General features: G+C 36.5%; 2 protein-coding genes across 5 annotated transcripts in view; one reads left to right on the top strand and one right to left on the bottom strand.

Annotated features, from left to right (window-relative positions):
- mim (missing-in-metastasis) overlaps positions 1-12,370 on the bottom strand; it is a 131,960-nt gene extending 119,590 nt beyond the window's left edge. For all 4 annotated transcript variants that reach the window (XM_066298610.1, XM_066298609.1, XM_066298607.1 and 1 more), the window contains exon 1: positions 11,932-12,370. In XM_066298610.1, the coding sequence (XP_066154707.1) occupies positions 11,932-12,000 (69 nt within the window). In that variant the 5' untranslated portion in view covers positions 12,001-12,370. The remainder of the gene's footprint in view (positions 1-11,931) is intronic.
- Positions 12,371-12,816: 446 nt separating this feature from the next.
- Positions 12,817-13,384, top strand: part of LOC136348067 (pikachurin-like) — a 207,456-nt gene continuing 206,888 nt past the window's right edge. The window contains exon 1 of the mRNA XM_066298616.1: positions 12,817-12,875. The gene's annotated coding sequence lies outside the window, so the exon portion shown is untranslated. The remainder of the gene's footprint in view (positions 12,876-13,384) is intronic.

Here is a 13,384-nt window from a genome sequence, read left to right on the forward strand (position 1 = left end):
AAATCACTGCGAATTGCCATAACGATTCCCACACATATGTCTTCATTTACATTCTACGGTTAATATTACGTGAACTTTGTATCCATCCCGGCCATCCTACCTAAACAAACACTGATAAATTTAATATTTCAGAAGTAGGTAGATAACCGCCGGTTCAAGAAATTATAGGAAACTACCTCCATAAGTGTGTTAATAAACGATTTTAAATATCCGTTACGGAGAATTAATATAATAAATCTGGTTTCGGATCTACCATAGTTAACCTCTTTTCACATACTAATTTACGCCGCTACTTGCAAAAATTAAACCTTATAATTAGGTGATATATTAAATGGCATATAATGACGTGAAAAGTGTCCGCGGACACCTGTCGATAGATGAATTATTCATATGAGATTGTGTATTCATGTGAAAAAGGAAATTACCTCGGGAAATGGCAAAGTATCTACTTTCACGGCCCTAGATCTCCATCTATCTGGATAATTTCTACATTTCTGATTTGCTCGACGTTTACAACATGCCATTAGAATATACCTACCAGCAAGCCATCGTCGCCTTAAAAATTACCTGTTGACGCAAACCTAAACACAGTCGGTCTATTCACACACATTTCTTTGAATATGTTCAAACAATTCGCCATATGCGACACTCGACCATTTGAAATTATCAACCATCTGCTTCTAGTCTAAAGATTATTCGGCGACATAAGTTTCTCCAATTAGAATCTGTGAAGATGCAAACGGTATTTTATCGCTCGATCCGTTTTAAGGCGGGCAAGTGATATTTCTGTTACGTCTCGACGTTCCGATTCGGGCCGGTTGGACGCCGCCGCGTTCCGCTCGCCCTTCCCGACGCAGCGCGGCCCCGCTATTGCGTAACGAGGGAAGAGAGCGCGACTCTTCGTCTCGTGGGTAATTTCAATTGCGTTCATCGTGGGAGTGGTGCGAATCTCATTTTTCCTACCGCGAGTTTTCTGCCTTGTGAAAAAGACGCGGGGAACGGCACGGAACAAAAGCGCCATTTTCTCCTTTAAATCGAGGGAGGAAAGCTCCATTTTCCGCGCAAGTCGTGCGAAAGCGTGCGCATTTGGCACTTTCCAACTCCGGGTAGCGAAGGCTACCAATTTATACTAAGTCTAGATTGGTATCGATTACATTCGCTACATGGGTGTTTACACCATATACCTCCTTGATCCGAGCTGGAGACGCGCCCGAATTTTGGTACACGAATCAGTATTAACTAGTTTAAATAATAAAAAAAAGGGTGTTTGATCTACCCCATTTACACCCATCCAGATTCAAGGTCCTAATGGTGTACTTGTGGCGTCATATGTTCTTTGGATCAAATACTTGATCCACGTGATGTAAAAGTCCTAGTGAAGCAATAAAATAAGATTTCACACTTGAACACAACCACCACCAGTTGCATAATTTTATTTTTTTAAATTAATTCTTCCTTATTATTTTTTACTTATATTTATTACTTTCGATTATGTGGCGCGACTAAAATTGCTCTTAAAATTAAACGGGAAAACACGTTTAATGGCAAACAAAAATTTTATTGTACAGGGTGTTTCGGAGTTAACGGCGCATGCGCTGCTCGAGATCAAAGTACTACGCCGTAATTCAAATTCACCTCTACATTGCTGGTAAATGCCTATTCATTTTCCTGATAGAGGGTGGGAGAAGGGGGAGGGGGTCCTTTTCCTTTACTCAATGACTTCATAGTCGTGACGTTTGACCCACTCACTATAATTAATTCGAATCATGTAGGTGGTTACGTCGTAACATACACTATAAGACACCATTAACAAAGTGTCTAAACTCCAGGTCCGGACCGGGAAATAGTGTTTTTTAATTTTTTTATGAATTTCAATACACCATATATTATTTTCATTGAAACAATTCGGAGCCTTCTATAAAGCACTGAAAGCTGTCTTTATAGCATCAGTTACGTAATTCTCTCACGTATCATTTTGTCTCGATAACAAGCAATTTTTTGAACAAATTAATATATTTAATGATCGTTCGAAATAAACGTCATTTTTGTATCGCAATAACGAAATATCAAATTAGATAATAACAATCACAGCAAAAAATCAATTACAAGGGGTGTTCAAAACGATTGCCGTTGGCTTGTAAGCACTTTCATGCAGCTTACTTCATTGCCTTTGGTATAATGCCGGGATTATCTCTAATAGTCGCGCACCAGTCATTCGTTCTTTGAATGAATTCTATGAAGGAACTTTTCTCCTTAATTTATCTCTCATGTATAAATCTCAGATTATAAATGTTCCCAGAATTAGTAATCCAATGGGTTCAAATCCGGCGATCTACCGGGCCACGTACGCAGACCGCGACGTCCAGCCCATCGGTATTCGTAATGAGCACGCGAAAATTTTGTATCTGCTCGTGTAGAATGGAGTGGTGCTCCATCGCATTGAACCTACATACCTCGGATATTAATATAAAAAAAAAGAGTTAATGCACTTGTGCAGAAATAAATCGCGCTAGTCAGAATTCCCAGAAAAAAATATAGGCCTGTTAGGTGATGGGTGATGAGTCCGCTCCCAATATTCGCATCTAACCTGTATTGGGAACCCATTTGCCTCACTGCGTGTGGATTATGTAAAGCACATCTGTGATTATTTCTTAAGTTGACGATGTCGTCCCTGGGGAATAAAGCTTCATCCGTAAAGAGAATTCTATAATGAATTCTCCGACTTTGTATGATACACCGACTGAATGTTATTCGATTTAGTTCATCCACGAGCTCGAGTCTGTGGACTGGCTGCACATGAAATGAATATAAACCTGCCTTGTTTACCGGACGCCAAGCCTTAACGTGAGTTACATCAAGTGTATCACTACTTTCTCCGGTGCTGATTTCTGGATGGTTTTCTGCCATATCCGTGATGTTTTTATTTATCCGAACCCCATCATTAAGGTCGACATATTTATTATTTTTAGCTGTGGCAAAACGACCGTATTTTCGCCGGTAACTAAATAAAATACCTCTTCAAGCTTTTGATAATTCGACAATCTACCGTTGGGAAAACGTCGTTCATGTCCATGAACTGTTGCTCTTCCATCGCTATTGCAAAAACCGTGCACAAAAATTATATCCGCATATTATTCAGTTGTAAATAAATCAAACGTTGTGATCCGGTTAAATATTCGATGATCGAAGAAATCAAACTCAAAATCGAACTCAAAATCGAACACAAAATCGAACACAAAATCGAACACAAAATCGAACTCAAAATCGAACTCAAAATCGAACACAAAATCGAACTCAAAATCGAAAAGGCTAACGAAAAAGAACTTTCACCGAATAAAATTATTAATAAGCTTGTCATCGATCTGACCCTACCTAGCAATAGGGAAAAGCCTACCTGAGTAGTAAACCAGATCTCAAGAATTAATCGATGAGATCCCAGATTTAAACCGTTGGATTACGGATGCTTCTAGAGGCCTTTAAAATCTGAGATTTACGAGCGAGAAATAAACAGAAGAGATGAGCTTCTTCAAAGAATAAACGACTAGCATGCGACAGTTAGAAATAACCCCGACGTTACACGAAAGGCAATAAGGCAACCTGCATGGAAATGCTTACAAGCAAACGGCAACCATATCGAACACCTCTTGTAATGGTTTTTTTTTGTTGTGTTGTAATTGTTATTATCTGATTTAATCTTCCGTTATCACAATGCAAAAATGTCGTTCATTTCGAACGATTATTAAATATTTCAATTATTTCCAAAAAAATGCCTCGTTACCGAAACAAAATGATACGTGCGGGAATCATTAAACTGATGTGGCAAAGGCAGCTTTTAACGGTTTGCTGAAGGCTCCGCGTTAGAGAAAACAATATACAGGGTGTTCCGATCCGTAAATATTTCTAAACAGACTATTTTCTAGTCCGGACTTGCAATTCACACACTATGTTTGTGGAATCTTATGGCGTACGTTAAGACGTGACTGCGCACAAAATTTGAATTAGTTTCAGCCAGTAGGTCAGAAGTTATAACTTTTAAGTCGTTGAATGGGAAAAAGGAAAGGACTCTGTATCTCGAGAATGAATCGAGATGTGCCTGCGGCATATGGGTGAATGGTGAATGATACTCGTGCATAGGCACGCCATTATTAAAATAAATACAGTAGTAGTGTATAACTGAGCCTTGGAAAAACTCGAAATAACACGTTTCGAGGTCCAAAAGTCTAGGATTAAGTCTTCTCTTCCAATTTTCAATACAAATTGTCAGAAATAATCAAACGGCCTTAATTTAACACTGGCAGATTTTACTTTGGATAACCTTATACAGGGTGTCCGGGAATTAGAGGTAAAAATTTCAGGGGGCGACTGTTCGACAAAAAATAGGCAGGAAACCTCGTATAAACGTAGGTCGGCAAATGGACCCTAAGGGAGCTAGGCCCCTTTGAGAAGTGAACCCTGAAGATGGTCTTTCATCGATATGTTCGAAACGGTTTGAGGTAAAGTTAATAATAATAGTAGCAATAAATAATAATAGTATTTTGTACAGTTATGTATAATGCATTAATACACTATTATTTTGACGTTATGTAACACTTTGCATGTACTAATTTAAATCCGTACTACTCGAGAGTGGGGCCTTATTTCGAAGTCTGAAAAGAGCACCTCTTTAACCTAGAAAATCATGCTTTTTCGATTCATTTAGCCAAATTGCAAGAAAAGCTACAAGCAAGAAAGTTAGGGCCGAAAATACCCTAAGCCGGCCCTGTTTAAAACGCATCAAAAAAATTTTTTTTAATTTCCTCTGAATTCTCTAATTTACCACGAAAATCTGAGCTAACAGTCGAAATTTCATGGCTGTATCTCAAACCGTTTCGAACATATCGATGAAAGACCATCTTCAGGGTTCACTTCTCAAAGGGGCCTAGCTCCCTTAGGGCCCATTTGCCGACCTACGTTCATATGAGGTTTTCTGCGTAATTTTTGTCGAACAGTCGCCCCCTGAAATATTTACCTCTAACTTCCGGACGCCCTGTGTATGTACTTCAAGAGGATATGCGCATACGGAGTGGGACAGCTAAATAGGATGAATTCAACGTCTGCATATTTCAGCATATGCGGGAAAAACGCAGAAACACGTCAATTTTGGATTCTGAGGTTGCATCCTCTAATGGAAAAAATTTATCTTTCTATTCGGTACTCCTTGCGCCAACCCAACGTTTTTAAGTTGAGTGCGCAGGTCTGTACTACCTCATTTGAAAGATCTTTTCGTTCTCTATTCGAAACCGCTACAATTTCAAAATTTTGTGAAAAAATAATACGGAAAAGATACGTGTAATTGGCGAAATTCCCCACGACCCCTTATAAAACTTGTTAGTTAACGCCCCTTCGTTACTGATGACGTAATAAAAGAACGAAACAGATCAATCTCAACGTGTTACACTTGGACTTAGATTTTTCGAATCGGCGGACAGGGATGCGAGGATCACCAGAACGGCTGCACGACCATCCGATCTTGCTCCATTACCGTTTTTATGGGGATATGGGAAGAGTATGGTGCGCAAAATTAAACCACGCAATCAAGCTGAGCTAAAATGAAGAATAACGCTTGCGATTAGATCGGTTACGCCTCTGATCTTGATTAATGTTAGAAGACACTTTTATTTACGGTTAGGGCACTGCTAAGAGGTTTACGACATGCATTTTGATCGTCTCGTTGATGATTCAAATTGATTCGTTTTATCATTTTACTACGTTATCATTAACGAAACGGCATTCGTCATTAAGTTTTAAGTTTACTGTAGAGAATGTCGTCAATATCGCGGATTAATTTTTTCTGTTATTCATCGCAAAAAAGCTCCAAACCAAAGCAATTTTAAATGGAGAGCGATGATATCTTTCAATCGAGGTATCACAAACCGATGCTATAAATTTAGCGATAAAATTGTTACGTTCCAGCACCAATTTCAGAATGTAACATTGACGCATTCCTGTATTTTTCCACATATGCCGAAATATGCAGATATTGAGTTCATTCCATTTGGCATACATACATATGTATATACTTCATAATAACTTTTTTTTTTAATTTATTTATTTATTACAAGTTACAATGCGTCCCAATTTAGATTGCACGGACAATAAGCAGCTATTCTTACAGTAACGGAAAAATGAAACTAGAAACTCAAAAACGAAAAGAAAAGGAAGGGTTGAAGGGTGGCACCTCAGTCCCCTCCTTATTAGAGGCCGACCCTGTCGCCCCCGTGGGTGATGTCTGTTCAATCGACTGGAATACCTGGAGGATCCAGGAGATTCACCGCGAGGTGGTCGGGGTGATTGTTCAGTCGGATCATGTATACATCTGGATTTCCTCTCTTATGGTTACTGCAGAGCAATGTTGCTCGCGCACCAGAGGGCGCCGCAGCACGCGCAGAGTCTCTGCCTGGAATCGCTGCAGGATCTCGATGTCGGAGTAGCTCGCAGCACCCCAGAGCTGGATACCACAACTCCGAACTGGCTGGATAATGCTTTTATAAACTAGGACTTCGTTGTTTAGCCCTAGTTGTGATCGGTAACTCCGAATCCAGGCCAGACTCCTAACAATGCCATTGAGTTGGGCCCTCTTGGTTTGGATGTGTTTTTCCCACGTCATTCTCCGGTCTAGGTGCATACCCAGACATTTCACACTTTCAGCCTGCGGGATTGGCTCGTTGAAAACGTTCACCAGTGGACAGGTCTCTTTTCTCAAAGTGGACGTTACATGCGTCGACTTGTCTTGGTTTACCCGAATTTTCCACCTGCTCGGCCACTCCTCCAGGAGTCCATAATGACTAACGCGGAAAACTGGAACTTTTACAATAACACAAGCACCAGCATCAAAAAACCATGGAAAAATAACGGGCGATCGGCGGAAGAGTCTCGCTGAGGGCGAGGAACTGTAAACCTCAGGTGTCAAGCCGTTCCCTCTCTATTAATATAACTGAAAACGGATTTCATCCAAGACATGCCTCCGCAGTTTCAACGATAATTTGAGTTTTTCACTACTTATTACCCCTTACACACCGAGCTGGCTCTCCATGTCACCGGGCTTTCGAATGCGTGCGGTAAAGCGCCTTTGCCGCATGCTTGCAGGAAAAGTATAGTTGCAACGTGCCAAAAACGTAACAGTATGGCAAACTTTAAAAATTAGTTTCCGACCCACGGCTACCTGCAGCTTTAGTGCAATTTCAGCGATTTATTTCGCGAACAAAATAGTCTATTTATGAAACCATGGGTTTCAGGTATGAATAAGAGCTCTACTTCAGGAACTGCATCTATTAATTATGGAAAAACTAGCGACGATTGAGTTCTAACGATATAAATATATTTTATCGATGAACTGTCAAAATGGAGCCCCGTTATTTAATTCGTGACGCTCCTCTGAGCGTTTCCACCGTCAATATCATACATTTTAAGGTAAATTATTGCAAACGTATAAAGCAAATGGGCCATTTTGGTCACAACTGTTGGCCTTGATTAAGTATTGTCGAAGGAATTTCACATATTGTGACATTTCAAATCAGTTTTGTACCACCGAACAGGTTTTTCCAGGTTTAACATGAAAACGAATGTCAAATCAAGCGTTCACCATTATGCTACAGTCGCTCAAAAAAGTATTCGTACAGCGGGGAAAAAATTCGGTGACCCATAATTTTCGACTGAGTTTGTTCAAAGTTTGTATAATGAAAAATCAATCCTAAACTCAGTTTAGGTGTTCGAGCAAGTTTTGAAAATTAAATTTTTAGAGTGCTTTTCATGGTCTTAAAAAAACTCAATTTCGAAAACTGCTTGTGCGGTGGAAATTTTTCAGTAGGATTTTAATGATCCTGTAGAGGGTATTTTTCTACGTATATCCTGAAAATTTGATCAAAGTCAGACCACAAAGAAGGGAGTTGCAGCTTTTTAAATTCGCCAAAAATGTGTAAATTTTATTATTTTGCGTGAGAATCGTCACTTTTTGGCGAATTTAAAAAGCTGCAACTCCCTTCTTTGTGGTCTGACTTTGATCAAATTTTCAGGATATACGTAGAAAAATACCCTCTACAGGATCATTAAAATCCTACTGAAAAATTTCCACCGCACAAGCAGTTTTCGAAATTGAGTTTTTTTAAGACCATGAAAAGCACTCTAAAAATTTAATTTTCAAAACTTGCTCGAACACCTAAACTGAGTTTAGGATTGATTTTTCATTATACAAACTTTGAACAAAATCAGTCGAAAATTATGGGTCACCGAATTTTTTCCCCGCTGTACGAATACTTTTTTGAGCGACTGTATATGTAATTCAACACGCGTCATTCTCCTGTACTACAAGTTAACTTTAGACTTAATTTAAGTAAGTCCATTGCAATTTTATAAAAGCTAGTTAAATCCGAAAAAAAAAATCGTATATTCACCACGATTGAGAAATACTTGAGATATTTAAGAAATATTTATAACTGTTTACGACTCAGCACACAGCTCTTCGGAAATCATGCTTGACGTTCGGGTCACAATAATGCAGATCACAACTCTGATGTGCAATATACTGAGTCTTACACGATTTTGAACACACCATGGTTGAAATTAAGAAAACTTGATTCTGGAATGTTAGAGGGGTTCCACGTACTTTCCAGTGCATTAATGGGTTAAAACTAATAGTAGACAAAATGCTGTTTACAACGTTGCTCCTAATATGTCTGTTGGATTTCTTAAATTTCAAATAAATGTAGAAAACTTAAATTCAAATGGTAATAGATAAATAATAATTTCGACATGGGTTGACTCACACTGGGTACGAACCAGGCTGATTCAGGTGTATGTAAAAAGGGAAATATTTCTTGTAATATTTCACGATGGTCGTGCTGCAGTAGTGATTCGGCCGTCTATAGGTAGAGTCGATTAGTGCATTTCTGCTTTGTCAATCCCAATTTCCACTAAATATATTCATAATTTCTAACAATGTCAAAATTGAAATTGAGTAATAGCATATCACACACCAAAGTTGTCAAGTACGGTATTGCGGCCCGAAGATCAAGTTCAAAGTTTGAAACACGCAGGGTCTGATTGATCAACGGACAACGCGTTCTGAAACGTAGTACCGACGATGACGTTTCATTTGACATCCATTTCCATGACAACCACAAATACAACGGCAATGCGGTCGTGACGATATTACAACGAATTACCTTGCTAGTTAATTAACGAGCCATTTGAGTGACATTATTAATTCGTTATTGAAATAATTTTTAAAAAAGCTTACTTTACTAGTTGAAAAATAAATTACAATATTGTTCAACCTCAGTCCTCAATGCAATAAACACTTTCGAATAAAAGGTGCGTTTCGTAAGACCGTCGCTATGTTCTTCAATAAAAGAAAGAGGTACTATCATTGTCTTTTACCTGCCAGGCAAATGTAGTTCATTTAATATCTTCAATACTTTCGCTGTAACTTATATTTAACGCCTAACAAGCAATTACTGTGTTCGCTGACCCAAATAAATCTACGATTTTTTTAATATGTACTTGCGTAGGGCGAACAGACTTGCAAATAGTATAACCACGTTTAACCACTTCCTTTCAAACAAAATAGGCCCAAAGTCTCCAGGAAGTGCAGATATTGCAATCGGTTTGTAGGAGGCAATTGTGTACTTAATCGAGTGGGATGAAATACCTTCGATTGCGGTTATAACTGTTTTCAATCGGTTATAATCTCATAGATTTTCAATTGAATTTTCAATAGGTACGTGTCGTTAAAATATACATTTGCAATGTAGGTAAAGCACTAACGTAGAGATTTACTTGGTGATTCGTTTACATCTGTGAAAAAATATTGAAACAGTTGACATAAATCAGAAGACGAATGAATATTTCACTCTCAACTAATAATTGAAGATTCATTTAAATCGAGGCCAAAATGGAAAAGCTAGTTTGAACGAAACTTGAGATCGAAATTGTAACAGTTTCATTTCAGTACTCAAGCGATGGAATAGAGTAAAATAAGTCATTCGTGAATAGTTCATACTGAGTACCTGAGACAATGTTTATATAAAACTCTAGCATATCTTATTACATATAAACTAAACTGCACTAAACTCTATTTTTGTATGAAATTTCTCATTATTAATACTAACTACCTATATTTAATATGAGAGTTATTATATTATATTATAGTACTGCCAGTGACAATAATGAAACTATGAACTCGACTAAGTTTTATATAATTTTCTTAAAATAAATACTAGTAGACAAAAAATAAGCTTTGGATCTACTTTAAGATTTAATGCAAATGCTGCTAAGGGATCTTTTATCTCAATACAACATTACTCAATTTACATGCCAAACAACTTGTATAGTTTTTTTATATTTAAATTATAGATAGATCATTCCTTCTCGCACCCAACTATGTATAAATGTGCAACTTATTAAGGGTAAGAGGTTATTTATGTATTATTTTGAATTTTGCAATGTAGAGTGCTTCGATTCTAGAAAAATATTCACTTTTCTCCTTAATATGAGAGAAAAATATAAAATTGATTATAATATGACTATATCATAAATTTATGTTACTGCCAGGAGTCATAGTGTCATTAACTTGACAGGTTCCCACTTATACATTTTTATTCTATTTTGTTAATTAGCAATATTTATTATTTTATCTTCAATTTGATACCATAAATTTCACATTTATTTTCAATTTCTACCTGTGACTGACATAAAACCAAACAACACTTGGCAGTCCTGTAAAATATCTTCTTTGTAATGTCACATTTATTCTGGTGACCATGACAAGCAATATAGATGATGTGGTTTGTTGACAGCATGAAAGTCTATTATACCATTTTTCAAGGCTCACCTCAATAAGTATCTTATTATAAGGGAGCCATCTCAACTGCCAGTATTATTTGATTTAATTTAATTTCAGTTAACACTTAAAAATAAAAGTTAAATTTAGAACTATAAAATATCCTTAAACCACAGATAAGATATACTTTAAAACTATACTTAAAAGACTGACCTGAGACTATGGCATCAGATTTTATATAGTTGTTACCTATGATTTTACCTTTCTCCATACAAATCCATTGAAAAGCCACCACCATGTGTATAGTGGGATAGAGAACAATAAAAATAACTAATAATGAAACATAAAGTAATAACTGCAAGCTACTTGCTTATGACACTCAGTATAGATATTGACTAAAATACCTAAATATCTATTTATCCCTAAAATTCTGACACTTTTTATCAAAGGAATATTTTTTGGTTCTAGCAAAAATAAAGTGTATTTATTTTCTATATGGATTTCAGCATCTTCATATCTAATCTTTATCAAAATTTTGTTATTTCAGTTGTTATTATATTTTTAAAATTTCCATAATTTATTTCTATTTTCTCAAGCAAGTATTTTTCTTGATGCATATTTTCTGTTTACATTTTGGTGAAATATGTTTCTTTGTATCTTTGAAAATAAATGTTATGAATAAATAATAAGAATGCCAGAAAGAAAACCAAACATTTTGACAAAGTAACTTAATGAGCATACATTATTTTCATATTTTGTAACCTCCCCTGTTTGTAATCACTGGTTAGTTATGTTAAGTAAATCTAGCAGGAAAATTAGGAACATACCTATTTATTTAACTATTTAGTATTTCACTAGTCTGAATAGAGGTTCTAAGTAAGAAAAACTGAAGGGAAAAACTTCACTCTCCTTAGTATCTTTAAGTAAAAAGTTCCCGTGTTTATTGAGTTAATAAGAATTTAAGGTTTACCATCTTAATTAAGAATACTTATTTGTTTCACTTAACTTATGAATTGATAGTACAAGGAGCTATGATTGAGACTCTGACGGTGTTAAGAAAGTGAGCATTAGTTAATAAGTAATAGCACTACAAAAAGTGATAGACAAATCCTTACCTTCATATCCAGTATAATGTGCTGAAAAAGGCCTCCTAGGCCTGACTCCTTATCTATGGAGTTTTCCATGTTTTATCCACTTGAGTTTTGTCACTCGCGACGAATGCACATCCGCGCAAATATTATAAAAATTAGGAAGGTTTTAAACAAACTCGATCTGAAAAATGTTCCACAATCATTTTACGGAGGTCCTTCATTTATATTAGAAAAATGTTTTACACTTAAAGGGCACTGGAAAATTTTTTCAATAGACGGACAAAAAAATACAGGAAATAATTTGTAATGTACGCAGTTGGTTACGTACTAATTACTTCAATTCACGATACCACTTTCTTAATTAAAAAACATGTTTTTAATTAAGAAAATTGAATTATTTGGAAGACAAACACCGTAACAGCAACACCGACCATTTTAGCTCTTGACGGATGTTTTCATTCCATCCTGTCATTTCGTTCTGTCATTCTCTATCCCCACTCTAATTTTTCTATCCCTACAATCGTTGGGCGAGTTCAGGTTCTCGAAGCGCTTAAAGCGGTTCGACTTGTCTCTCAGTCTTACATGTTATTTTAATATCAGTTTCGCTATTTACGCTGCGTAGCAGCTTCGAGAGTCTGAATCTATCAATTTTCTGTTAGCCATTCAATGATTGGTGAGTAGGAATCTAACCCGACAGATGGCGATAATCTTAACATGTTCCCTATTAATATATTGCGCGCGCGACCATTTTACGAGTGGGGCATTGGGAAGCTGCGGGGAAAACACGCTTTTTTGGAATGTCGGAGAAAGACGGAGCAATATAGTAACAATTGTTACAGATAAAGACGGATTTTTTCGTCTCTTTAGGAATTTATATAGGCCATTACATTTTTTTAATAGTATTTTTTGTAGCAATAGAGAAATCAGTCATTATTATCTATTTAGTTAATGAGTACATAATTGCCTGGGTATGTAAACATGAAAGAGTATTTTAAGATTTCAAAACTATATTTAGAGAAATCTCAATACCACATATGTACATATCAGTTGCAAATTTGCTGTATACATATACGTGTATGTACATATGTTAGTTTCTTTTCCTAGCCAGACGTTCCTGCAATTTTTATACTAATGAATATTTTTTTAATTTCTTGCAAAAATATGTAACATTAATCAATACCTATATTGGAATTGAATCTAAATTAACAAGTCAAAGTTAGTAAATTGGGGCAAATTGTCATCCCTTGCTACTGAGTACGACAATCTCGAACCGAACGCTACATAAATCAGCCCATTTTACTTGAATTTATAAAACATAGTAGAAGAGAATGAAAAACATGAGTACTCAGGGGACGCCCACAAAACTTAGTAACTCAAAGCCGTTTTTTCGTCGTGATGTAATTTGACATTGCAAAAAGTTAAATACAGGCAGATGATCTTGAAACATTAATTAAATACAATTATGGGCAACTCAGAA

Source organism: Euwallacea fornicatus, chromosome 31 (assembly GCF_040115645.1).
Source record: "Euwallacea fornicatus isolate EFF26 chromosome 31, ASM4011564v1, whole genome shotgun sequence".
Classification (NCBI taxonomy): Eukaryota; Metazoa; Arthropoda; class Insecta; order Coleoptera; family Curculionidae; genus Euwallacea; species Euwallacea fornicatus.